At 53.2% G+C, this 26665-nt stretch overlaps 1 protein-coding gene across 1 annotated transcript in view; it reads left to right on the top strand.

Annotated features, from left to right (window-relative positions):
• The window catches only part of ADGRE1 (adhesion G protein-coupled receptor E1), a 54654-nt gene that overhangs the window by 18648 nt on the left and 9341 nt on the right, over window positions 1–26665 (top strand). The window contains 12 exon segments of the mRNA XM_062178260.1: window positions 4209–4358; window positions 13227–13367; window positions 13442–13588; window positions 15792–15880; window positions 17892–17975; window positions 18317–18497; window positions 20145–20264; window positions 20434–20633; window positions 22553–22723; window positions 23528–23722; window positions 25184–25419; window positions 26520–26586. Coding sequence (XP_062034244.1) covers window positions 4209–4358; window positions 13227–13367; window positions 13442–13588; window positions 15792–15880; window positions 17892–17975; window positions 18317–18497; window positions 20145–20264; window positions 20434–20633; window positions 22553–22723; window positions 23528–23722; window positions 25184–25419; window positions 26520–26586 — 1781 coding nt within the window.

Raw genomic sequence — 26665 nt, 5'->3', positions numbered from 1 at the left:
TTCTTGTTTGCTGGCATACAAGTCCTTGTAGTAATTTCTGATGATTCTTTTTATTTCTGTGGCGTCTGTTGTTACGTTTCCCATTTCATCTCTGATCCTATTGATTTGGGTCTTTTCTCTTCTTTTTTTAGTTAGTTGGGCCAATGGGGTGTCAATTTTGTTTATTTTTTCAAAAAACCAGCTCCTCGTTTGGCTGATTTTTTGTAATGTTTTTTTGGATTCAATCTTGTTGATTTCTTCTCGGATTTTAATTATTTCTCTTCTCCTACTGGGTTTGGGTTTGGTTTGCTGCAGATTTTCTAGATCCTTGAGGTGACTTGAAAGCTCATCTATTTGGTGCCTTTCCAATTTCTTGATGTAGGCACCTATTGATATAAACTTTCCTCTTAACACTGCTTTTGTTGTATCCCATAGGTTTTGGTATGTTGTGCTGTTATCCTCATTTACTTCCAGAAAATTTTTGATTTCTCTTTTAATTTCTTCTATGACCCATTGTTCATTCAGGAGCATGTTGTTCAATCTCCATGTGTTTGCACGTGCTCTAGGGATTCCTGAGTTGCCAATTTCCAATTTCATTCCTTTGTGGTCTGAGAAGCTGCATGGTATGATTCTAATTCTTTTGAATTTGCTGAGACTTGCTTTATGGCCTAGTATGTGGTCAATCCTAGAGAGGGTTCCATGTACTGCTGAGAAGAATGTAAAGTCCTTAGATGTAGGATGAAATGTTCTGTAGATGTCTGTTAGATCCATTTGGGCTATAGTGTCATTTAAATCTACTGTCTCCTTGTTGATCTTCTGTCCTGTTGATCTGTCTATCTCTGAGAGTGGAGTATTGAAGTCCCCCAGTACTATTGTATTAGGGTCTAAGTCTCCCTTTAAGTCCCTTAACAAGTCTTTTAAATAGGCTGGTGCCCTGTAATTAGGTGCATATACGTTGATAATCGTTATATCTTCCTGTTGAATGGATCCCTTAATCATTATATAGTGCCCCTCTTTGTCTCTCCTAACAGTTTTTGTGGTAAAGTTTATGTTGTCCGATATTAAGATGGCTACGCCCGCTCTCTTTTCATTTCTGTTGGCGTGGTATATCTTTTTCCAGCCTTTCACTCTCAGCTTGTATGGATCATTGTTGGATAGATGGGTTTCTTGTAAGCAGCAAAAGGATGGGTTTTGGTCCTTAACCCAATCGGCCAATCGGTGTCTTTTAACTGGACAGTTCAAGCCATTAACATTCAATGTGACTATTGAAAAGGAGTAACTTTGCCCTGCCATTTGCCAAAGATATTTTCTAATATCTGGTTTGAGCTTCTTGTGATCTTTTGCTCTGAGGTTTCCTTCCTTTACCTTCTTTCATATTGGTGACCGTGTTTCTGTGTTTCTGTATGTAACACATCTTTAAGCATCTTTTGCAGGGCTGGACGAGTGGCGACAAATTCTTTCAATTTCTGTTTGCTGTGAAAGGTCTTAATTTCACCTTCATTCACAAATGAGAGCTTTGCAGGATATAATATTCTGGGCTGGCAGTTTTTCTCTCTTAGTACCTGGGCTATATCTCGCCATTCTCTCCTGGCTTGTAGGGTTTCTGATGAGAAATCAGCTGTAAGTCTAATTGGAGATCCTCTGAGAGTAATCTGGCGTTTCTCTCTTGCACATTTTAGGATCTTTTCTTTGTGTTTCACTGTGGTGAGTTTGATTACGACGTGTCTTGGTGAGGATCTCTTTTGATCATGTTTATTAGGGGTTCTCTGAGCTTCCTGTACTAGGATGTCTCTGTCCTTCTCCAAACCTGGGAAATTTTCTGCTAGTATCTCACTAAAAAGGCCTTCTAATCCTTTCTCCCTTTCCATGCCTTCAGGAACTCCTAGAACCCGAATGTTGGGTTTTTTAATAGTATCCTGTAGATTCCTAACAGTATTTTTTAGATTACTGATTTCTTCTTCTTTTTTTTGATTTGACTGTTTCCTTTCCTGTTCTCTGTCTTCTAATTCCGATATTCTCTCTTCTGCTTCATCCATTCTGTTTTTAAGGCTCTCTAATGTGTTTGCCATTTGATCTATTGAGTTCTTCATTTCATTGAGATTTTTTGCCAGTACTGCAGTTTCCTGTTCCACTAATTTTTTCATTTCATTTTGATTCCTCCTTAATATTTCATTTTCACGGGAGAGATTTTCTATCTTGTCCATTAAGGATTTCTGTAGTTCAAGAATTTGTTTTTGAGAACTTCTTAATGTTCTTATGAAATTTTTGCCATCTGCTTCGTGCATTTGCTCTAACTGTTCCTCTTCATAATCTTGCATTGGCGTGTCTTGTTCACTTGGGGGCGTCATAGTGCCTTCCTTATCTTTGGTACCTCCGCTTCTACGTTTCTTGCTTGGCATGTTAGAGATAGTTTGTGGTGTTTTTGTTTTTGTTTTTGTTTTTGTTTTTTTCTCTCGTTATACTGTGCCTCTGAGTGAGCTGTCTGTTTTGTTGCAGCCTTAGGGGCTGTGATGGGTGTGGCTAGAGAGCTATGCTTGTTTCTTGAGGTTTAAGGCTGTGTAAAGAGCGACTCTCCCGGATTACTTGCTCCTTGCTGGGACGCTCTCTCTCTCTCTCTCTCTCTTTTTTTTTTTTTTTTTTCTTTTGACTCAGTTGGGTGTGGAGTTGAGGGTAGTTGAAATCTAGCCTCTGTGGGTATTCGTTTGATTTATGCCTGGGAACATACACAGGGTTTATGCAGCCCTCAATGTGTTCTCCAGTTTCGCTAAAGATACTGAGTTTGGCTGAGCTTTACATATGTAAAATCGCGGTGCTCTTTGTTTTGCTTGGTGAGTGAAGGGAGAGGCCTCTGTTCCCTCTCCCCCCAGTGTCTCGGACTTCTCAGGTCTTTGTCTTACCGACCTCCGTTCCCGCGCTGGCGAGATTCTGTGGCTCTGGCTCCTCTCCCGCTCGACTCGTCTCGGTTGGTTTTCCACGCGGTGGGTTCCCTGTAAGTCCTCCGTGTCTCATCCACAAGATCCGGAAGCGTCTCTCTGCAGTTTTTTTTTTTTGAGTCTTTTCCTGAGGCTACAGTAATTCGACTTTTATGAGAGTTTATTTTCCCAAACTAAGGCACACGTCCTCACTATCCGCCATCTTGGCTCCGCCTGTGTTACTTTTTTTTTTTATTTTATTTTTGACAGGCAGAGTGGACAGTGAGAGAGAGAGACAGAGAGAAAGGTCTTCCTTTACCGTTGGTTCACCCTCTAATGGCCGCCGCAGTAGCGCGCTGCGGCCGGCGCACCGTGCTGATCTGATGGCAGGAGCCAGGTGCTTCTCCTGGTCTCCCATGGGGTGCAGGGCCCAAGCACTTGGGCCATCCTCCACTGCACTCCCTGGCCACAGCAGAGAGCTGGCCTGGAAGAGGGGCAACCGGGATAGGATCGGTGCCCCGACCGGGACTAGAACCCGGTGTGCCGGCGCCGCAAGGCGGAGGATTAGCCTGTTGAGCCACGGCGCCGGCCTGTGTTACTTTTTTTTGACAGATAGAGATAGATAGTGAGAGAGAGAGAGAGAGAGAGAGAGAGAGAAAGGTCTTCCTTCCCTTGGTTCACCCCCCAAATGGTCTCTACGGCAAGTGCTGTGCCGAACTGGAGCCAGGTGCCTCCTCCTGATTTCCCACATGGGTGCAGGCGCCCAAGCACATGGGCCATCCTTCACTGCCCTCCGGGTCCACAGCAGAGAGCTGGACTGGAAGAGGAGCAACCAGGACTAGAACCCAGCAGCCATATGGGATGCTGGCAAGGCTGGTGGAGGATTAGCCACGTGAGCCATGGCGCCGTCCCTGCCTTTGTGTTACTGTTACTAATCCTGTGATTCTCTGGAGGAGAGTGTGCAGCTAAAGAGGCCACAGTTTGCCTTTGTGAGCCACTAGTAGTTAAGGCATCTACCACACATCAGGAGAGGATTAGAAGCAAGTGACAAGGTAGGTGAGCTTGGCTAGGGCCAGATTCCCAGGGCCTTGTCCAGCTATCGAAGGGCCCAGGTTTCTCCTGAGTGGAGGGCAGACTTCTCAGAAGGCCGACAGGGTCGTGGATGTGCCTCTACACGGCTGCTCTGTGCATGGTGAACACGTGTTCTAGAAGGTGAGGCTGGAGCCGGGGAAGCCGCCGACTGCGGTCAGTGGTGAGACAGAGGGGCCGCAGTTCAGCGTCCTCCAAGCCTGTGACGTGGACCTGCTTTCTGCTTAGACGTGGATGAGTGTTCCAAGAACTCCTCTCTCTGTGGTGCCAACTCGGTCTGCGTCAACACCCCTGGGGGGTACAACTGCTCCTGCCTGCCTGGGTTCTTCTCCGCCAGCGGTCGGGCCCCCGCGGACACCAAGGCTTTGCAGTGCACAGGTGACTTCCACAGCCCAGCCGAGGGCTTCTCAGTGGGCACCAAACCGTCCGGAAACGCAGGTGGCTTCTGACAATGACCGCTGCAGTAGCTCATGGTTCTAGGGGTTGATCCCAGGGCTCTTCCGTGTAGTGGGGTGCCATCTGGGTCTCTAGTGTGGTTGGGAGGTGCAAAGGAACCTAGCTAGCATGGCCGCAGTTGGTGCTGGCCGCTGGCGGTGAGCTCTGCTGATCGCCTCAGGCTTCCTCATGGCTGCTTGGGGTTCCTCACAACATGGCGACCGACCTCCAAGAGGAAGAAGTCAGGACCTGATTTTTTTTTTTTTAATCATCTGGGCTTAGAAATCTGGGAAGGTGGTCGGTGCCACGGCTCAATTGGCTAATCCTCTGCCTGTGTCACCGGCAAGCTGGGTTCTAGTCCCTGTCAGGGCGCCGGATTTTGTCCCGGTTGCCCCTCTTCCAGGCCAGTTCTCTGCTATGGCCCGGGAGTGCAGTGGAGGATGGCCTAAGTGCTTTGGCACCTGCACCCACATGGGAGACCAGGGGAAGCACCTGGCTTCTGGCTTTGGATCAGTGCAATGCGCCGGCCTTAGCGCGCCACGCGGTGGCCATTCGAGGGTGAACCAACGGCAAAAAGGAAGATCTTTCTCTCTCTCTCTCTCTCTCACTGTCCACTCTGTCAAAAAAGAAAAAAAAAAAAAGAAAAAAAAAGAAAAAAAAAAGAAATCTGGGAAGGCGACTTCTCTAGCATTCTACTGGGAGCAGCCCCAGGGCCTGTGGGTGTCAAAGGCAGGGACATAGCCCCCTCTCTCGCTGGGAGATCCCCCCGCACTCGCAGGAAGTGGGGCATCACTGGAGGCCGTCTTCCCAGTGTCTACCAAAGGCACGCAGAGGCCCCGTTATGTTCTCTAACTTCCTGGGGAAACTCATGCTTCTTAAGTAAAAAACTGTCTGTTAATTGTTATTGTGATGTTTTTAGAATCAGTACAATAGAGGGGAAACTTAGAGGGGCCTTGACGATATGTTACTAGGACTCCAGGGGACCCAAGGAGCCGTTGTGGTGTCCCCATCTTGGCTATGGGACAAGGCCAGCCCATAAGGCCATGTGCTCCAATTCACTTTTTTAAAAAAGATTTATTAATTGATTTGAAAGTCAGATTACACAGAGGAGAGGAAGAGAGAGAGAGAGAGAGAGAGAGAGAGAGAGAGAGAGAGGTCTTCCATCCACTGGTTCACTCCCCAGTTGGCTACAATGGCCGGAGTGCCGGTCCGAAGCCAGGAGCCAGGAGCTTCTTCCAGGTCTCAACGTGGATGTAAGGGCCCAAGGACTTGGGCCATCTTCCACTGCTTTCCCAGCCATGGCAGGGAGCTGGATCAGAAGTGGAGCAGCCAGGTCTTGAAGTGGCGCCCTTATGGGATGCGGGCGCTTCAGGCCAGGGCATTAACCCGCTGCGCCACAGCACCGGCCCTGAAAACAGGGTTCTTGAGGACCAGGCTTAGCAGCTACCCTGTTTCCTGGCAGTCACAGGGCTGGCTGGATTCAGGGGAGGGAGGATTGTACTCCGCCTCTTCCCACGGTCCACCTGCCAGTGTGTGCCTGCAGGAACCACGGATGACCATGAGTGGTTCTGCAGTCTCTGAGAATCACGTGTTCAAAGTATTGGCCATCTTTCTGCTCACCAGCATTGAGCAGAGTTTCTCATGACCGAGCCTTAGTGCAGGGGAGGCTGGGGAACACCCCTCCCCTGCCATGCTGTGCACATGCACACACACACACATGCCCAGCTGTGCACTCCAGACGAAGGGAAGCGTGGGTGTTGGGCAGTGTGTCCCGGTCTCATAGGGTGAACGTCCTGGTTGCAGTCTCCAGCCCTGATTCTTCCTTTCCCTCGGTGTGGGTTGGGTTTTCTCTTGCATCCACCAGACGTGGATGAATGTGCCGGTCCTCGAGCTTGCCCGGAGCACGCCACTTGCTTCAATGCTCTCGGCAGCTACTCCTGTGCCTGCAACCCGGGGTTTGAATCCAGAAGTGGACGCAAGAGTTTCCGGGGTCTGAGAGAGGCGTGTGAAGGTGGGTGGAGCACGTGGGGGCACTCAAGTCCCGATCTATTTGCAAAGACAGTGGAGAGGGGTTGGGAGGGGTGTCGGATGTGTTGGAGACCTTTTCTGCAGAGCTGAAGCCAATGATCACTTATTAATTCGTGCACTCCTCCAAGGATGGGGCGTCTACGCCATTCCAGGCACCGTTCTCAGTACTAGGAACGTAGCAGTGAATACCACCCATGAATACCATCTATGAGGGGTCAGGGCTTCAGCATGTGAATTGTGGGGAGAGTGTGCGATTAAGTCCATCCCGTCAGGAGCATAGCCATGAGTGTCAGAGCCAGGCTTTGAACCTGGAACGTCGATGCTCTTGACCTTCCCTTTGTGTTACTTTTTTTTTTTTTTGGACAGATAGAGATAGATAGTGAGAGAGAGAGAGAGAGAGAGAGAGACAGAGAGAAAGGTCTTCCTTCCGTTGGTTCACCCCCCAAATGGCCTCTACGGCCAGTTCTGCACCGAACTGAAGCCAGGAGCCAGGTGCCTCCTCCTGATTTCCCACATGGGTGCAGGCGCCCAAGCACATGGGCCATAATTCACTGCCCTCCGGGTCCACAGCAGAGAGCTAGACTGGAATAGGAGCAACCAGGACTAGAACCCGGTGCCCATATGGGATGCCGGCACTGCTGGTGGAGGATTAGCCAAGTGAGCCATTCACCGTTCCCGCCTTTGTGTTACTGTTACTAATCCTGTGATTCTCTGGAGGAGAGTGTGCAAGCTAAAGAGGCCACAGTTTGCCTTTGTGAGCCACTAGTAGTTAAGGCATCTTGACCACACATCAGGAGAGGATTAGAAGCAAGTGACAAGGTAGGTGATCTTGGCTAGGGCCACATTCCCAGGGCCTTGTCCAGCTATCGAAGGGCCCAGGTTTCCTCTGAGTGGAGGGGCAGACTTCTCAGAAGGCCGACAGGGTCGTGGATGTGCCTCTACACGGCTGCTCTGTGCGTGGTGAACACGTGTTCTAGAAGGTGAGGCTGGAGCCGGGGAAGCCGCCGACTGCAGTCAGTGGTGAGACAGAGGGGCCGCAGTTCAGCGTCCTCCAAGCCTGTGACGTGGACCTGCTTTCTGCTTAGATGTGGATGAGTGTTCCAAGAACTCCTCTCTCTGTGGTGCCAACTCGGTCTGCGTCAACACCCCTGGAGGGTACAACTGCTCCTGCCTGCCTGGGTTCTTCTCCGCCAGCGGTCGGGCCCCCGCGGACACCAAGGCTTTGCAGTGCACAGGTGACTTCCACAGCCCAGCCGAGGGCTTCTCAGTGGGCACCAAACCGTCCGGAAACGCAGGTGGCTTCTGACAATGACCGCTGCAGCAGCTCATGGTTCTAGGGGTTGATCCCAGGGCTCTTCCGTGTAGTGGGGTGTCACCTGGGTCTCTAGTGTGGTTGGGAGGTGCAAAGGAACCTAGCTAGCATGGCCGTAGTTGGTACTGGCCGCTGGTGGTGAGCTCTGCTGATCGCCTCAGGCTTCCTCATGGCTGCTTGGGGTTCCTCACAACATGGCGACCGACCTCCAAGAGGAAGAAGTCAGGACCTGATTTTTTTTTTTTAATCATCTGGGCTTAGAAATCTGGGAAGGTGGTCGGTGCCGCGGCTCAATTGGCTAATCCTCTGCCTGTGGCGCTGGCACACCGGGTTCTAGTCCCTGTCAGGGCACCGGATTTTGTCCCGGTTGCCTCTCTTCCAGGCCAGTTCTCTGCTATGGCCCGGGAGTGCAGTGGAGGATGGCCTAAGTGCTTTGGCACCTGCACCCGCATGGGAGACCAGGGGAAGCACCTGGCTTCTGGCTTTGGATCAGTGCAATGCGCCGGCCTTAGCGTGCCACAGCGGTGGCCATTGGAGGGTGAACCAACGGCAAAAAGGAAGATCTTTCTCTCTCTCTCTCTCACTTTCCACTCTGTCTGTCAAAAAAGAAAAAAAAAAAAGAAAAAAAAAAAGAAATCTGGGAAGGCGACTTCTCTAGCATTCTACTGGGAGCAGCCCCAGGGCCTGTGGGTGTCAAAGGCAGGGACATAGCCCCCTCTCTCGCTGGGAGATCCCCCCGCACTCGCAGGAAGTACGGCATCACTGGAGGCCGTCTTCCCAGTGTCTACCAAAGGCACGCAGAGGCCCTGTTATGTTCTCTAACTTTTGGGGAACTGATGCTTCTTAAGTAAAAAACTGTTAATTGTTATTCTGCTATTTTTAGAAGCAGTACAATAGAGGGGAAACTTAGAGGGGCCTTGACGATATGTTACTAGGACTCCAGGGGACCCAAGGAGCCGTTGTGGTGTCCCCATCACAGCTATGGGACAAGGCCAGCCCATAAGGCCATGTGCTCCAATTCACTTTTTTAAAAAAAGATTTATTAATTGATTTGAAAGTCAGATTACACAGAGGAGAGGAAGAGAGAGAGAGAGAGAGAGAGAGGTCTTCCATCCACTGGTTCACTCCCCAGTTGGCTACAATGGCCGGAGTGCCGGTCCGAAGCCAGGAGCCAGGAGCTTCTTCCAGGTCTCAACGTGGATGTAAGGGCCCAAGGACTTGGGCCATCTTCCACTGCTTTCCCAGCCATGGCAGGGAGCTGGATCAGAAGTGGAGCAGCCAGATCTTGAAGTGGCGCCCATATGGGATGCGGGCGCTTCAGGCCAGGGCATTAACCTGCTGCGCCACAGCACCGGCCCTGAAAACAGGGTTCTTGAGGACCAGGCTTAGACCAGCTGTCCTGTTTCCTGGCAGTCACAGGGCTGGCTGGATTCAGGGGAGGGAGGATTGTACTCCGCCTCTTCCCACGGTCCACCTGCCAGTGTGTGCCTGCAGGAACCGCGGATGACCATGAGTGGTTCTGCAGTCTCTGAGAATCACGTGTTCAAAGTATTGGCCATCTTTCTGCTCACCAGCATTGAGCAGAGTTTCTCATGACCGAGCCTTAGTGCAGGGGAGGCTGGGGAACACCCCTCCCCTGCCATGCTGTGCACATGCACACACACACATGCCCAGCTGTGCACTCCAGACGAAGGGAAGCGTGGGTGTTGGGCAGTGTTTCCCGGTCTCACAGGGTGAACATCCTGGTTGCAGTCTCCAGCCCTGATTCTCCCTTTCCCTCCGTGTGGGTTGGGTTTTCTCTTGCATCTGCCAGACGTGGATGAATGTGCCGGTCCTCGAGCTTGCCCGGAGCACGCCACTTGCTTCAATGCTCTCGGCAGCTACTCCTGTGCCTGCAACCTGGGGTTTGAATCCAGAAGTGGACGCCAGAGTTTCCGGGGTCTGAGAGAGGCGTGTGAAGGTGGGTGGAGCACTTGGGGGCACTCAAGTCCCGATCTATTTGCAGACAGTGGAGAGGGGTTGGGAAGGGTCTCGGATGTGTCGGAGAGCTTTTCTGCAGAGCTGAAGCCAATGATCACTTATTAATTCGTGCCCTCCTCCAAGGATGGGGCGTCTACGCCATTCCAGGCACCGTTCTCAGTACTAGGAACGTAGCAGTGAATACCACCCATGAATACCATCTATGAGGGGTCAGGAATCAGCATGTGAATTGTGGGGAGAGTGTGCGATTAAGTCCATCCCGTCAGGAGCATAGCCATGAGTGTCAGAGCCAGGCTTTGAACCTGGAACGGCGATGCTCTTGACCTTCCCTTTGTGTTACTTTTTTTTTTTTGACAGATAGAGATAGATAGTGAGAGAGAGAGAGAGAGAGAGAGACAGAGAGAAAGGTCTTCCTTCCGTTGGTTCACCCCCCAAAAGGCCTCTATGGCAAGTGCTGCGCCAAACTGAAGCCAGGAGCCAGGTGCCTCCTCCTGATTTCCCACATGGGTGCAGGCGCCCAAGCACATGGGCCATCCTTCACTGCCCTCCGGGTCCACAGCAGAGAGCTGGACTGGAAGAGGAGCAACCAGGACTAGAACCCAGCAGCCATATGGGATGCTGGCAAGGCTGGTGGAGGATTAGCCACGTGAGCCATGGCGCCGTCCCTGCCTTTGTGTTACTGTTACTAATCCTGTGATTGTCTGGAGGAGAGTGTGCAAGCTAAAGAGGCCACAGTTTGCCTTTGTGAGCCACTAGTAGTTAAGGCATCTACCACACATCAGGAGAGGATTAGGAGCAAGTGACAAGGTAGGTGAGCTTGGCTAGGGCCACATTCCCAGGGCCTTGTCCAGCTATCGAAGGGCCCAGGTTTCTCCTGAGTGGAGGGCAGACTTCTCAGAAGGCCGACAGGATCGTGGATGTGCCTCTACACGGCTGCTCTGTGCGTGGTGAACACGTGTTCTAGAAGGTGAGGCTGGAGCCGGGGAAGCCGCCGACTGCGGTCAGTGGTGAGACAGAGGGGCCGCAGTTCAGCGTCCTCCAAGCCTGTGACGTGGACCTGCTTTCTGCTTAGATGTGGATGAGTGTTCCAAGAACTCCTCTCTCTGTGGTGCCAACTCGGTCTGCGTCAACACCCCTGGGGGGTACAACTGCTCCTGCCTGCCTGGGTTCTTCTCCGCCAGCGGTCGGGCCCCCGCGGACACCAAGGCTTTGCAGTGCACAGGTGACTTCCACAGCCCAGCCGAGGGCTTCTCAGTGGGCACCAAACCGTCCGGAAACGCAGGTGGCTTCTGACAATGACCGCTGCAGTAGCTCATGGTTCTAGGGGTTGATCCCAGGGCTCCTCTGTGTAGTGGGGTGTCACCTGGGTCTCTAGTGTGGTTGGGAGGTGCAAAGGAACCTAGCTAGCATGGCCGTAGTTGGTACTGGCCGCTGGTGGTGAGCTCTGCTGATCGCCTCAGGCTTCCTCATGGCTGCTTGGGGTTCCTCACAACATGGCGACCGACCTCCAAGAGGAAGAAGTCAGGACCTGATTTTTTTTTTTTTTAATCATCTGGGCTTAGAAATCTGGGAAGGTGGTCGGTGCCGCGGCTCAATTGGCTAATCCTCTGCCTGTGTCACCGGCAAGCTGGGTTCTAGTCCCTGTCAGGGCGCCGGATTTTGTCCCGGTTGCCCCTCTTCCAGGCCAGTTCTCTGCTATGGCCCGGGAGTGCAGTGGAGGATGGCCTAAGTGCTTTGGCACCTGCACCCACATGGGAGACCAGGGGAAGCACCTGGCTTCTGGCTTTGGATCAGTGCAATGCGCCGGCCTTAGCGCGCCACGCGGTGGCCATTGGAGGGTGAACCAACGGCAAAAAGGAAGATCTTTCTCTCTCTCTCTCTCACTTTCCACTCTGTCAAAAAAGAAAAAAAAAAAAAAGAAAAAAAAAAGAAATCTGGGAAGGCGACTTCTCTAGCATTCTACTGGGAGCAGCCCCAGGGCCTGTGGGTGTCAAAGGCAGGGACATAGCCCCCTCTCTCGCTGGGAGATCCCGCCGCACTCGCAGGAAATGGGGCATCACTGGAGGCCGTCTTCCCAGTGTCTACCAAAGGCACACAGAGGCCCCGTTATGTTCTCTAACTTCCTGGGGAAACTCATGCTTCTTAAGTAAAAAACTGTCTGTTAATTGTTATTGTGATGTTTTTAGAAGCAGTTCAATAGAGGGGGAACTTAGAGGGGCCTTGACAATATGTTACTGGAATGCCGGGGACCCCAAGGAGCCCTTGTTGTGTCCCTATCACGGCTATGGGAAAAGGCCATCCCATAATGCCCTGTGCTCCCATTCATTTTTTTAAAAAAAGATTTATTTATTTATTTATTTGAAGTCAGTTACACACAGAGAGTTTTGAGAGAGGTCTTCCACCCACTGGTTCACTCTCCAATTTGTTACACTGGCTGGAGCTAGGCTGATCTGGAGCTGGGATCCAGGAGCTTCCGCCCAGTCTCCTGCACAGGTGCAGGTGCCCAAGAACTTGGGCTGTCTTCTACTGCTTTTCCAGGCCATGGCAGAGAGCTGCATGGGAAGTGGTGCAGCTGGGACTTGAACTGGCACCCATACGGGAAGCCGGCCCTGCAGGTTGCAGCTTTACCTGCTACACCACAACGCCAGACCCTCTACCCACCTGTCTACTAAGTTGTCATCTCTTACTGGTTTGACTTATTCCAGTTTCACGTGACGTGAATTCCAGCTTCCAGATTCCAAAGTTTTGCAGTCATGCACGTTACCCAGTTCCATCTGCAAAGTGTAAATTGCACCTGTGCTGTCTGACGAGCACTCCCCTGGTTTACAGCTAAGTAATTCTGGAAGTGGAGTGATCACCACTACCAATGTCATCCGTTCACCAGAGAGAAGCCACTTCCCCACACCTTCCAGCCACAGGCCGTTCTCTTGTCCTGGGAGGTGTCAGTGTCCATCTACACTTGAATCACAAATGCCCAACACCACACTCTCTCTGTCTCCCTTTCAAACGAGTTCGATAAGTGGACATGTGTGTGAGGTGGTGGGTCCCAGGCACTAGAATGGAGCTGAGTGCTTCCCGTTGCCCAGTGAGGTCCCAGTGCACCACATCACTCAGGTTGAGGTGCACACGACGGGGCTGCCAGCCGTGTAAGTGCAGAACACGCCCTTGGGCATAAGGGACTGTGGCTGCTTTAGGTATTTAGTATATTTTTCACCAGTATTTTAGCCTGTGCTCCTTCCACCTACTAGAAGTAGCTTTCTATGAAACAGCACGTGTGTCACGCCAGCTGTACCTCCCACGTCACTCGATGAAACATCAGCCGGCACCACTCAAGCTTGTGCAAACACGCGCTCCACGCTGACCGCACAGGATGTCCCAATGCCATGTTTCTCAGAAGCTGTTGCCAGCGTGGGGCAACGCGGGGCTGTCCTGAAGGGGAAGTGTGCTGTTGCTATCTCGGGCAGTTCTTCTCCCTCGTTCTCTACCGCCAGATATTGATGAGTGTGTTGAAAAGTGCCCCCTCAACTTGGATTGCACCAACACCCCTGGGAGCTACTTTTGCACCTGTCACCCTGGCTTTGCACCCAGAAGTGGGCAGCCGAGTTTCAAGGACCATGAAGCGGAATGTGAGGGCTTGCCAGTCGGCCTGGGGGAGGCGTTTCTTCTCCTTCCTCCAACTTCGTTGATATTTTCGAATTCCTTGCAGACGTCGACGAATGCCTCCAAGACCCCTCACCGTGTGGCCCAGATTCTGTCTGCACCAACACCCCAGGCTCCTACAGCTGCGGCTGCACCGTGGGCTTCCGCCCCCATCCGGAAGGCTCCCAGCGACACGGCAACTTCAGCTGCAAAAGTAAAAACCTCCTGATCGCGCTCTGATTGTGAGACGCCCGCTCTCCCCGACCTCTGGAGCCTTCTCCTGCCTTCTCTCATCCACATGTTCTTCTCCTTTTCAGTTTTAGATTTTACCTCCATTCATTTCTTTTCTGAAACTGTTAATTTTTTTTTTTAGTGTAGATCCTAGTTTGTGATATAGTTGTATCTGGTCTCTGGCATTTCTTGTACAACAGGTCCACGAGCAATGACTTCTGCCTGTTGTTTTAAGAAAGTCCTTGTTCTGTTTCCCTCCTCCCCCGCCTCCCTCCCCCGCGCCTCCCTCCCCCCTCCCCCTGCTTCCCTCCCTCCCCCGATTCCCTCCCCCCTGCTTCCCTCCTCTCCCCTCTCCCCTGCCTCTTTCTCCCTCCCCTGCCTCCCTTTCCCTCCTTTCCTTCCCCCCCTCCCCCCGCCTTCCTCTCTCCCCCTCCCTCTTCCAGCCCCTCTCCCTCCTCCTCTCCTTCCTTCTCCCCTCCCTCCCTCCCTCCCTCTGACCTCAGGATCAGCCCTTAAGGCATTCTGGTCTGGCCGAAAGGCCCATGAGAGCATTTCAGGCATGGAAAGCTGAGATACTGTGGCAAAACATGTCCTACATGAAGGACCTCAGTGGGTGAGACCCCAGGGGGAAGAAGCGGCCATCAAAGGACGTACTTTCCTCTAAAGGGAGGAGAGAGCTTCCTCTTTGCTTATGGCCTTGTCTAAACACTGAGAGTTTGTGGACCCCAAAGTCTTCCACAGCCTTGACAGCTCATGTCAACAGCCTTGGGTGGTCACTGACGTCATACATAGAATGTGAATTGTTAAATCAACAGCAGCAGTCACCGTGCACTATCTTCCCATGCAGGACCTCTGTCCTCAATGAGTTGTACTATGAGCATTAACTGTAACACTTTTTTTCTTAACACTTTTTTTTTTAACATTCTTTTTTTTTTTTTTGACAGGCAGAGTGGATAGTGAGAGAGAGAGACAGAGAGAAAGGTCTTCCTTTTTGCCGTTGGTTCACCCTCCAATGGCCGCTGCGGCCGGTGCATCGTGCTGATCTGAAGCCAGGAGCCAGGTGCTTCTCCTGGTCTCTCATGCGGGTGCAGGGCCCAAGCACTTGGGCCATCCTCCACTGCACTCCCGGGCCATAGCAGAGAGTTGGCCTGGAAGAGGGGCAACCGGGATAGAATCCGGCGCCCCAACTGGGACTAGAACCCGGTGTGCCGGCACCGCAAGGCGGAGGATTAGCCTGTTAAGCCACGGCGCCGGCCTAACGCTTGTTTTCAGTTTTATTTTGTGTGTGTGTGTGCGAACTGTTGGAATCTTTACTTAGTGTACGGTTGGTCTTTTGTGTACAAAGTTAATTAAAAATGAATCTTAATGGAGAATGGGACTAGGAAGGAGAGAGAGAGGGGGAGGGGTGGGAGGAATCACTATATTTCTGAAGTTGTACTTAGGGAATCTGTATTCCTTAGAAAATAAAAATATAAAATTGGGGGAGCACCCACGCACATGCACATCACAGTGATTTGATGGAAATTGCAGTGGAGGCAGCAGTTTAAGAACTGTGGTGAGCTTTGGGGTGACCAGCAGGGTATTCAATGCAGTCCAGCAAAGTGGCGTTTAGGTGACAACTTGAAGGGGGAGTAGGAACATTCTGGACGGAGGGTGGTGGGCGTGTGCAGGGGCCTGAGGCTCAAGAGGAGGGAGAGCTGGGGGCAGGGACATCGGCCACACCCGATGAGGTGGGCAGGGGTCAGCTTCCGCTGGGCTTTGGTGCCATGCAAAGTAGTTTGGAGAATTTATCTCCCCAAGCACAAACATGAAAGATTTAAACATATAATGTTGGATCATTTTAGAGGTATTTATTTGAGAAGGAAATAGATAAATTGTATCCACTGGCTCGCTCTCCAAATGCTTCGACTGCTGGAACTGGACCAGGCTAAGGCTGAGTTCTGGGAACTCCATCCAGGTCTCTAATACAGGTGGCAGGGACCTCAGGACCTGGGCCATCTCTGGCTGCTTTTCCAGGAGCATTAGCAGGGAGCTAGATCACAAGTGGAGCAGCCGGGACTTGAACCGGCAATCCTATGAAATACTGGCATTGCAGGTGGCGGCTTAGCCCGTGGCCACCACGCTGGCCCCTTGCTCACTCCTTGCCGTGGTTGGAGTGTGGTGTGATGGTTTTGTTTTCTTCCCAGGGGTCCCCTTCAAGTGTAGGGAAGATGTGATACCCTACAACGAACTCGTGCAGCGATGTCACGGGGCAGCAGCCGGGGAACCTGACGCTGTAAGTGTTTCTGGAGCTCCTCTCCTCTCTAAGTGTTGCCTGGAAACCACAGAGGAAGGCTGTTTTCCCAGTTTTTGCGAAGGCAAAAGTCACAGGGCCCTGAAGTGGACGGCTGCTTTCCTTCCCCCTCTGTAGCAGTGAGTGTAAGCTGGGAACCCCTGATGGAGGCTCTACCAACACAAGCCTCCCACTGTGTGGCCCAAGACGGCCTCTCCTGCTGTCACAACTGCACTTCAGTTCATGGACGAGAAGAGGGGGGAAAGGAAAGGCACAGCCCAGCCCTCTAAGTGTATGACTCGCTATCACTTTTGCTTATGCCTCATTGGCTGGAAGGCAGTCACATGACCATGCCTAGCTGCAAGGGAGGCGGGAAAGGTAGTCCTTGCCTGTCTGTAACAGGGCTTCTTTGGCTCACAGAATACAGAGAACTGCATAAGAGTCTCCAAATTGGTGAGGGTTTTGGTGCTCCCCTGGGTGACGTGGGGTGGGTGGTGTGTCGTTCTAAACATGGGCATGCATGCTAGCTCTGGCATTCCTGGGTACCTTGGGTGCTGGAGTTCCCTTTACTTGTTGTAAAACAGAACAACCTAAAACTCGCCACTTGAGTGTTCTGGAGTGCACAACACAGTGGCACTGGGCACATTCGCTGGGGTGTGAGACAAGCACCACGGTCTGGTTCTTGAATGTCCTTGTCACCTCCAAAAAGGAGACCCCCATCTCCATTCAGCAGTAACTTTCCACTTATCCACTCCCCAGCTCTCAAATGCAAATCAGCTTGTGGTCTTTGTGGATTTGTCTGCTCAGCACATTTTATATGGATATAATCATGCAATCTGTGTCATTTTGTCTGGATTCTCTCACTTAGAATGATTTTCAGGTTCATTGTAACATAGATCTGAAACTAATTCTTTTTGATGGCTGAATAATATTCCATTTGGACTGCTGGGTTTCACACCTTTCCTCATCTTTTTTACTGCACTAAATAGTTTTTTTTAAAAATATTTATTTGCTTGAAAGGCAGTTGGAGACAGACAGATCTTCCGTCCACTGGCTCATCCCTCAAATGGCTGCAATGGCCGGAGCAGGGCCAGGCTGAAGCTGGGAGCCTGGAACTCCATCCAGGTCTTGCATGTGTGTGCAGGGGCTCTAGGACCTGGGCCATCTTCTGCTGCTTTCTCAGGTGCACTAGCAAGAAGCTGGGTCAGAAGTGGAGCAGCCAGGACTTGAGCCAGTGCCCATCTGGGATGCTGGCACTGCAGGTGGTGCTGAACCCACTGTACCACAATGCTGGCCTCTAAATAGTTTTTTAAAAAAATTTTATTTATTCGAAAGCAGAATGATAGAGAAGGAGTCAGAGAGAGAGAGTGATCTTTCATCTGCTGGTTCACTTCCTGAGGCTCACAGCATCTGGGGCTGGACGGAATTCAGGAGCCTGGAAATCCATCCGGGTCTCCTACAGGGGTGCAGGGATCCAAGTAGCTGGGCCACCCCCTGCTGTCTTCCCGGGTGCATTAGCAGGGAGCTGGGTCCCCGGTGGAGCAGCCGAGATTCGAGCCAGCACTCGGATATGGGATGCTGGGCTGCAGGTGCATCACAATGCCAGCCTCCCACTAAATGGTTTTGCTTTTTGTTTACTTCTCTTTTTTGTGGAAGAGAAAGCTGAAGTTTCTAATTCGGTGAGATGTGTACAGCCACCTGCACATAATGATTAAATCAAGATAACAAGGCCAGTGCCTCAGATAACTAGGACTTTTCCCAGTGAGAACCTTTGAAGTGCACTATTTTAGCAGTTTTTAAATATTCAATGCACTCTCGTTAGCCATAGTCTCCGTTTTGACCAATAAAGCTCAAATAAAGCCCCCTGCTGGTCTTGCTGGGTGGCAGGCTAGGGGACAGGGGGACCCACGCTCACAGGGAGCGCCCCCTGCTGGTCTTGCTGGTGCAGTCTCTGGGCGGCAGGCTAGGGGGACAGGTGGACCCACACTCACAGTCGTCTCTCTCCCAGGCACAGGTTTCCTTCTGCACACTCATGAACGCCACCTTCGGCGTGCTGGATGAATCCTGCGAGAGCAAAGCTCCCCCAGAGTCTCTGAAGGTAACGGTGCCGCCTTCGTCCTGATGTCTCAGTGTCACCTGGGGCGCAGAGAGTGATGAGTGAGCTGTTAGCTGATGTGTGATGTGTTAGGGTCGTGAGGGGGAGGGGAGGGGGAGGGGGAGGGGAGAGGGGAGGGGAGGGGGAGGGGGAGGGGGAGAGTGATGAGTGAGCTGTTAGCTGATGTGTGATGTGTTAGGGTCGTGAGGGGGAGGGGGGAGGGGGGAGGGGGAGGGGAGGGAGGGAGGGAGGGGGAGGGGAGAGGGGAGGGGGAGGGGGAGGGGAGGGGGAGGGGGAGGGGAGGGGGAGGGGAGGGGGGGAGGGACAGACGTCTCTTCTTGCAGACCGTGGCAGAGAACTTTGCTTCTGTGCTGGAACAAGCGTCGATGTCGTCTGTCAACTTCACCAGGGCGGAGTCGTCAGCCCTGGCTACGGTGTTGCTGCAGAGTGTGGAGAGCGCCACCGTGGCCACTCTGCTGAGAACTTCGGGGAGTGGCGGCCAGTGTGTCCGCACACAACAACTAGGTAGGGCGCCTGTCGGGGCAGCTCACGCCCAGCCACTGAGGTTCTGCTAGTTTGCTTTTATTCTTTTTTTTAATTTTTATTTATTTTTTTATTTTTGACAGGCAGAGTGGACAGTGAGAGAGAGACAGAGAGAAAGGTCTTCCTTTTGCCGTTGGTTCACCCTCCAATGGCCGCCGCAGCTAGCGCGCTGCGACTGGCGCACCGTGCTGATCCGATGGCAGGAGCCAGGTGCTTATCCTGGTCTCCCATGGGGTGCAGGGCCCAAGGACTTGGGCCATCCTCCACTGCACTCCCGGGCCACAGCAGAGAGCTGGCCTGGAAGAGGGGCAACCGGGATAGGATCGGTGCCCCGACCGGGACTAGAACCCGGTGTGCCGGTGCCGCAAGGCGGAGGATTAGCCTGTTGAGCCACGGCGCCGGCCGCTAGTTTGCTTTTAAATCTTGCCTATGATGATGGTCCTCATTTCAGTCCATGCATACCACGTGTACCAGTCCAGCCAGGATCATTGGCGTTTCCATCTCCTTATTCCCTGAGAGGCAGACATGGACATAGGGATAGACAGAGATGGAGATGGACAGACAGATGGGGCAGGTTCACTCCCCCCAGTGACCCTGCAACAATGGGGCGGGGCTGGGCCAGAGGTGGGAGCTGGAAGCTCAGTCCAGGCCTTGGCTGCTTGGGCCATCGCCTGCTGCTTCCCAGACTGCATGAGCAGGACTGGAGTCAAGAGCAGAGCCGGAACTGGAATCAGGCATTCCGCCGCGAGGCGTGGTGTTCCTGCCGGTGGCATCGTCACAGCTAGGCCAGACAGGGCTGCTCTCCATTGCTCCACGCTCAGAAGCTTCCGCGCCCGTCTCTTTGTTCTTCCTGTGTGATGATGCTGTTTCCATGTGCTTGGGGGTAGCAGAGACCCTGTGTCTCTCAGGATCTGTGCTAGAATCCTAAGCTTCCTATAGAAGCACAAAAGACCCCCACCCCCCAACAGCCAAGGTTACTATCTGTTTCTTTTAAAGATTTATTTGAGAGGTAAAGAGGGAGAGGTCTTCCCTCTGCTGGTTCACTCCCCAAATGGCCACAGTGACCAGAGCTGAAGCCACAAGCTTCTTTCGGGTCTCCCACACAGGTGCAGGGACCCAAGCACTTGGGCCATCTTCCACTGCTTTCCCAGGCCATCAGCAGGGAGCTGAATTGGCAGTGGGGCAGCTGGGACTCAAACCGGCAAACATGGGTACGCCGTTGGCTTTTTTTTTTTTTTTACTGACAGTAGATGAGATAGAAAACTCAGGGGGCCCCATCCTGGCTGACAGCTGGTGGGCAGCAGAGCCAGGCCCCCCTCGCTCCCTTTCTGTTTCCTTTGCTTTGGGAAGCTGCTTAAGTCTGGAGTGGCCAGAGCGTCCCTGAGTCTGTGGCTTGCTGTCCCCTTGGACTTCAGTCCCGGCTGTCTCTCTGGCACCAGCCCTCCGAGACTCAGAGGTCACTTCCCAAGCTCCAGCTCCCTTTCTCACTGGTTTGGGGCCATGCACCATGGGACCCGACGCCTTTTCCGTGGCCTTCTCCACTCTCTGCTGTGGACGGCACCTTTCATGGGCAGAGACCTCTCAGGACCTGCTGTCCACATCCCCTCATGCACTGCCTTCTGGTCTTAGATATCGAGAGCAAAGTTATCAAGGACGGGTGCGTCGGGGAGAGCAAGTTCTTCAGCCTGAAGGCCAAAGGGGACAAGATGAAGATCAGCTGCTCCATGGTGGAGGAAGCTGAGCCTGCAGGTACCTGTCCACTCCTGAGGGTCCCAGGCATGGTGCGGGTGACCGCCCCCTGCCGGCGAATTCCAAGCCTAGCACCGGGGGGTTGGGCACCGACCATGGTGGGAGCAGGAACGGCTGTGTGTGCAGCTAACGGTTTCTCCTGTGCTTTCTCATCCGGGGGAACCTGCAGGGCTCTCCGGAGTGGCTTTTGTGTCCTTTGCGGGCATGGAGTCCGTTCTAGACGAACGCTTCCTAGAAGACCCCTGGGGCTCTGGGGACAACTCCGGGAGGAAGCTGAAGATGAATTCACGTGTTGTTGGTGGCCTCACGACTGGGGAGAAGAAGGAGGGCTTCTCAGAGCCCATCGTCTACACCCTGGAGAACATTCAGGTGTGGGAAGGGGGCTCCACCGGGACCCCCATCCACCCCCCCATCCTCACTTCTCTCAGTGGCATTAGAGGTCTTCGTTTTATAGATGAAGGCTTTTATTCGGAGATAACTGTAGATTCAGTTGTAGGATGTAACACAGAGATCCCCAATGTAGCTGCTGCCAGGTTCCCCGAGTGGTAAGATCTAGAAAGTTCTATCCTGGCTAGCATTCTGCCCCTGATGCAGCCAAGGCGCAGGCCACTCGTGTTAGTAACGTGAGCCCGAGATCTGCGACGTGCGTCTGTACCTGCAGAGCGACAGGGGGTTGTGGGAGGAGAGAGAGAGATGTTGATCTGTCTGCTGGTTCACCTGCTAGATTCCCACGACAGCTGGGACAGGGGCCGGATGGCGCCAGAAGCCAGAACTCGGTCTGAGTCTGCCACGTGGATGGCAGGGGTGCAGCCACTTGAGCATTGCCTGCGTTAGCAGGAAGCTGGAATCGGCAGCGATGCCGGGCCTCGAACCCAGGCACTCCGCTGGGGGGTGTGAGTAGGGTACCCTCACCACCAGGCCCTATGCCTGCCACTCACAGCTATTGAGGTTGGCAGCACTGAATCCACTCACAGGCCCATGCCCAGGCCCCTTGATCTTCCAGCTAAAGAAGTAGGAAAGACCTGGTTGCATTTCCTGGGACAACAAATTCGACTTGCAGTAATAAAGCAAAAATACATTCTTCCTCTTCCCCATAATAGTCCCTAACACTCTTCAACTGGTCACAGCCGCTTTTTCCCTCTTAAATTTCCCATAGTCTCACTTCTGAAAGTTTGCCAAATAGTTTTTTTTTTTTTGACAGGCAGAGTGGACAGTGAGAGAGATTCCTTTTGCTGTTGGTTCACCCTCCAATGGCCACCGTGGCCAGCGTGCCGTGGCTGGTGCACCACGCTGATCCGGCAGGAGCCAGGTGCTTATCCTGGTTTCCCATGGGGTGCAGGGCCCAAGCACTTGGGCCATCCTCCACTGCCCTCCCAGGCCACAGCAGAGAGCTGGCCTGGGAGAGGGGCAACCGGGACAGGATCCAGCGCCCAAACCGGGACTAGAACCTGGTGTGCCGGCGCCGCAAGGCAGAGGATTAGCCTGTTGAGCCACGGCGCCAGCCGCCAAATAGGTTTTAATTTTCCAATAAGCGGCAGGTATAGTTAGCTCCATGTGTAGTGTGTTCCATCAGTCTGTGAACCTGCGTGTTGGGTTTCACACCAGCACCTGCACAGTCTTATCTCTGTACCGTTCACTGCTTCCCAGCCTTGTGGACTTACCCAGTTCTGACAATGTATCCCGCTCCTCTGTGCCCCAGGACATTTGCACGCACTGCTCAGAGTACCCTGCCCCCTTGTGCTGTACTCCCTTGCCAGTGTTTCTTCTGGGTAGCCACAGTGCATCTCTCAGGCCTCCAATTTCATTTCTTCCAGCCTGATTGGGCTTCTTTTATACATTCTTGGTCATTTTCAGCAGTGGCTAGAAATATTCCTCTGGCGACTTGTTTCTCTTACGTTTCTCCTCCCATTATCTCACTGGGGGACAGAACCGTGTCTGTCTTGCTGATGTTGTCCACAGACAGCACCACTCAAGGCACACAGTAGGTATTCAACCAAACATGGTGGACGAGTGAGTGAGGACATGAATGGCTAGTTTGGAAGCCCTGTCGTGGACTGGAAGGGGCCAGGAGCTTCCCTTTGGCAACCCGAATGGGCTGCCCCATCAGACTGGTCTCTGTTGCCTGTGGAACACCACAGGACTTGCTGTGCACTGTTGCACGTTGGTGGACCCGCCCTGTTCCCTACAGAGCACACCTGATACATCTTGTCCCTGGTGGCTCTTGGGAAGCCCCTGTTGAATCCGCTGGAGGAGGAAGTCTCAGTTGACCCAAACTTTGGATGTTTCAGCCAAAACAGGAGCATGAGAGGCCCATCTGTGTTTCCTGGAGCACCGATGTGGATGGTGGAAGGTGGACACGCTCTGGCTGTGTGATTCTGGAAGCTTCCGAGACACACACCGTCTGCAGCTGTAATCAGATGGCGAACTTGGCCATCATCATGGCCTCAGGGGAGCTCACGGTCAGTGCTGGTGATCTGTGCTCTGAGTCTCTGCTCCCAGATTGAACAAGAAAGTGCCAACTAACTGTTGTGTCCTTCATGGTTGGGGTGTCACAGGAGGGAGCCATGGGGACAGAGGGCGGTGGGTCATCTTTGTCATTCAGGGCGCCATTGCGGGCTGGGAAGTAGTGGACTCAGTGAGAGATGGCGATTCTAGGGAGGAACAACCCTGTGGGAATCACAAGTCTCATTTAATTCACACCTAGCATGAACTGGGCTATTTTGTTAGGTGTTTTTGGAGAGAGAGAGAGAGAGAGAAGAAAAAAGGAGGAGGAGGAGGAGGAGGAGGAGGAGGAGGAGGGAGGGAGGGAAATCTCCCATCTGCTGGTTCATTTCTCCAATGCTTGCAACATCTCGGGCTTGGACCAGGAGGAAGCCAGGAGCAGGAACTCGGTCCAGGCCTCCCACGCAGGTGGTAGGGGCCCAAGTACTTGAGCCACCACCTGCTGCCTCCTCCAAGGAGCTGCACGAATGGGAGGTGGAGCCCGGAGCAGAGCCAGGCATTGAACCCAGTTCCTCTTACATGAGACATGAGGACCCCAGGTGGTGTCCCAACCCTGACACCACTCATTCGCCTGGTTAAGTGTTTCTACATCCATGTACGGGATGGGAGATGGGGGCTTGGCAGCCTGCCTGGTCATGAATAGACAGAGGGGGGATTTGAACACGGGGAGATCTGACTGCATGGCCTTTCCTGCCACACCGAGGGGCTGGGTCACTCTCTGCCCTGCCTGGGGGATGCTGACCACAACTGCTTCCCGACAGCTGGAGTTCACCCTGTACATCATCAGCCACACGGGCATGGTCATCTCCCTGCTGTGCCTGGCGCTGGCCATCCTCACCTTCCTACTGTGCCGCTCCATCCGTAACCACAACACCTACCTGCACCTGCACCTCTGCGTGTGCCTCTTTTTGGCCAAGATTCTCTTCCTCGTCGGGATAGACAAGACCGAGAACCGGGTCTGTGTCCCTCGGGCGGTGCCCCCACCCAGGTCGTCATCTCCCCATATCTACCCCTGGGTCCCTGCATGCCAGTTCCCTCCTCGGGGCCTCTGCAGGTGCTCTTCTCACTCCCTTTCACGCTCACTGCCCAGCCCCTCGCCGAGTCGACCCTTTCTAGTGACAGGTGTCAGTTTGAAATCGCATCTGTGGTCCTGGTGTGTGTTGAGAGCGATTCTGCCGCCCCAGGGGGATACTTGGCAATATCTGGGGATATTTTAGTGGGGGTCGGAGGTGCCACTGCACAGCCCGTAGCGTGGCGGGCAGCCCCTCGTGACAGAGAAACAGTGTAGAGAGCATCTTGGGTGTTTGTGGTGCTATGGCTGAGACGCCATTCCTTGGTCCCTCCTGTCTCCCTGCCCTGCACTACTGGAGACCACAGGAGCCATCTGTTGTCCTATTTGTCATGTGTCCACCTCCACCACTAGACCATGAGCCTCAGCAGGGCCGTTCCCCGCCAGGCACCCTGCCTGACAGAGTAGGCTCTGTGGGATCCCCAGATGGGTGCTGTTGGCATCTTGGGTGTGACGATCCTTTTCCCTGGAGGAGGAGCCTCCTCACTGTGGGGCGTTTGGCACCTGGCCCCTCGGAGGGTGAATGGAATTTGTGCCACCTGCCACCCTTCCTGAGTGGGGCTGGGGTCCGACCACATCCATGAAAACGCAGACGGTGACTATTGCTGGGCTTGTGGGCCACATGACTGCTCGGCTCTGCCCTAGGATGTGAAAGCAGACATAGAGAGTAGGTTAAGTGGGCGTGGCTGTGTGGCAATAAAACTTTATTGACAACATAGGTAACCAGTGAGTGAGTGTGGTCTGCTGAACCCACACTCTCCATTCAGATACTCTCTGAAGCAGGGCGATCATGGTCAGCTTCCCAAAAACCCTTTTTTGTTTAAAAAAAAAAGGTTCTATTTATTTATTTGAGAAGTAGAGTTATAGACACACAGAGACGTCTTCCATCCATTGGTTCACTCCCCAGATGGCCACTATGGCCAGAGCTGAGCCGTTCTGAAGCCAGGAGGCAGGAGCTTCTTCCAGGTTTTCCACATAGTTGTAGGGGCCAAGGACTTGGGCCATCCTCCACTGCTTTCCCAGGCCACAGCAGAGAGCTGGATCAGAAGTGGAGCAGCTGGGTCTCGAACCGGCGCCCATATGGGATGCTGGTGCTGCAGGCAGTGGCTTTACCTGTTACACCACAGCACCAGCTCCTCCCCTAAAATCTTCCAGGCTCACTCTTGACCTTCTGGGGTGGTGACACCCCTAACAAGGATGACACCGTCTTGGGATCATCGTGTGTGTCTCCGAGTGGCTGGCGGGGCCGAGGGTGGGACCTGTAGTCCCAGTGGTCACTGCCCTGCCTGTTGCCCCTTGACCTGCGCCCTGGCTGGGGGGTTCTCACGCCCGTGCTTGCCCTCTGCAGATGGGCTGCGCCATCATCGCGGGCTTCCTGCACTACCTCTTCCTTGCCTGCTTTTTCTGGATGCTGCTAGAGGCCATAATGCTCACCCTGACGGTCAGGAACCTGAAGGTGGTGAATTACTTCAGCTCTCGCAACATCAAGATGGTATACCTCTGCGCCTTTGGCTATGGGCTCCCAGCACTGGTGGTGGCAGTCTCTGCTGGCGTCCAGCCACAGGGCTACGGGATGCACAATCGGTGAGTGTTGGCCTCACTTTCCCTGAACCCTTACTGCCCGAGTTCGTGATGCGTAGACAAGAGCAATGTGTATAATGTATGTTTTTTATTTTTAAAATTTAAAAAAAATATTTTGTTTAATTATTTGAGAGCTAGAATTACAGTGAGAGGGAGAGACAGAGAGAAAGGTCTTCCATCTGTTGGTTTACTCCCCAAATGGCTTACAATGGCCAGAGCTGTGCAGATCCAAAGCCAGGAGCCAGGAGCCAGGAGCCAGGAGCTTCTTCTAGGTCTCCCACGTGGGTGCAGGGGCCAAGAACTTGGGCCATAGCAGAAAGCTGGATTGGAAGTGGAGCAGCCGGGACTCGAACCTGCGCTCATATGGGATGCCGGCGCTGCTGGGGGAGGATTAACCTACTGTGTCACGGTGCTGGCCCCATGTATATGTTTTAAAGATTTACTTTTTATTTATTTGAAATGCAGAGTTACAGAGAGAGGAGGAGGAGGGAAGGGAACATTAAGAGTGAAAGCAAGATGGAGGGAGAGAGGGAGAGAGGGAGAGAGAGAGAGGGAGAGAGAGGGAGGGAGAGGGAGAGAGGGGGTGGGGGGAGAGGAAGAGAGAGAGGGAGAGGGGGAAAGAGGGGGGAGGGGGGAGAGGGAGAGAGACGGGGAGAGAGGGGGAGAGGGAGAGAGAGAGGGGAAGGGGGAGAGATGTGAGGGAGAGGGGGGAGAGAGGGGGGAGGGGCAGAGGGAGAGAGATATATAGAGAGAGAAAGAGAGAGGGAGAAATAGAGAGGGGGAGGAAAGAGGGAGAGGGGGAGAGGGAGGATGGAGAGAGAGAGGGAGGGGGAGAGAGAGGGAGAGAGACGGGGGGAGAGAGAGAGGAAGAGAGGGAGAGGGAGAGAGAGGGGAGAGGGAGAGAGAGGGAGAGGGAGAGAGGGGGGAAAGAGAGATGTCCAGCAGGGGGCGCACGTCTGCCCAGGAAGTCTGCAAGAGGCTGTGCCCAGGCCCTGATGCCACGCGGCCCGGGAGAGAACTTTGTTCTGGTCCTCTCCGCTGGTGCGTGTTTGAGCCAGAGTCACTGAGCCCAAGACCCTGACGCCGCCTGTCTCTCTCCACAGCTGCTGGCTGAATACGGACACCGGGTTCGTCTGGAGCTTTCTGGGGCCAGTGTGTGTGATCATCAAGGTGAGCAGATGGATCTGGGAACAGTGTCCTGGTGGGGGTGGGGAGCGAGGAGACCCCAGGGCTCAGAAAATGCGAATGA

This window comes from Lepus europaeus, chromosome 20 (genome assembly GCF_033115175.1).
Source record: "Lepus europaeus isolate LE1 chromosome 20, mLepTim1.pri, whole genome shotgun sequence".
In the NCBI taxonomy this organism is placed as follows: domain Eukaryota; kingdom Metazoa; phylum Chordata; class Mammalia; order Lagomorpha; family Leporidae; genus Lepus; species Lepus europaeus.
The sequence above is the reverse complement of the archived record's forward strand: the minus strand, read 5'-3'. Positions and strand labels throughout refer to the sequence as shown.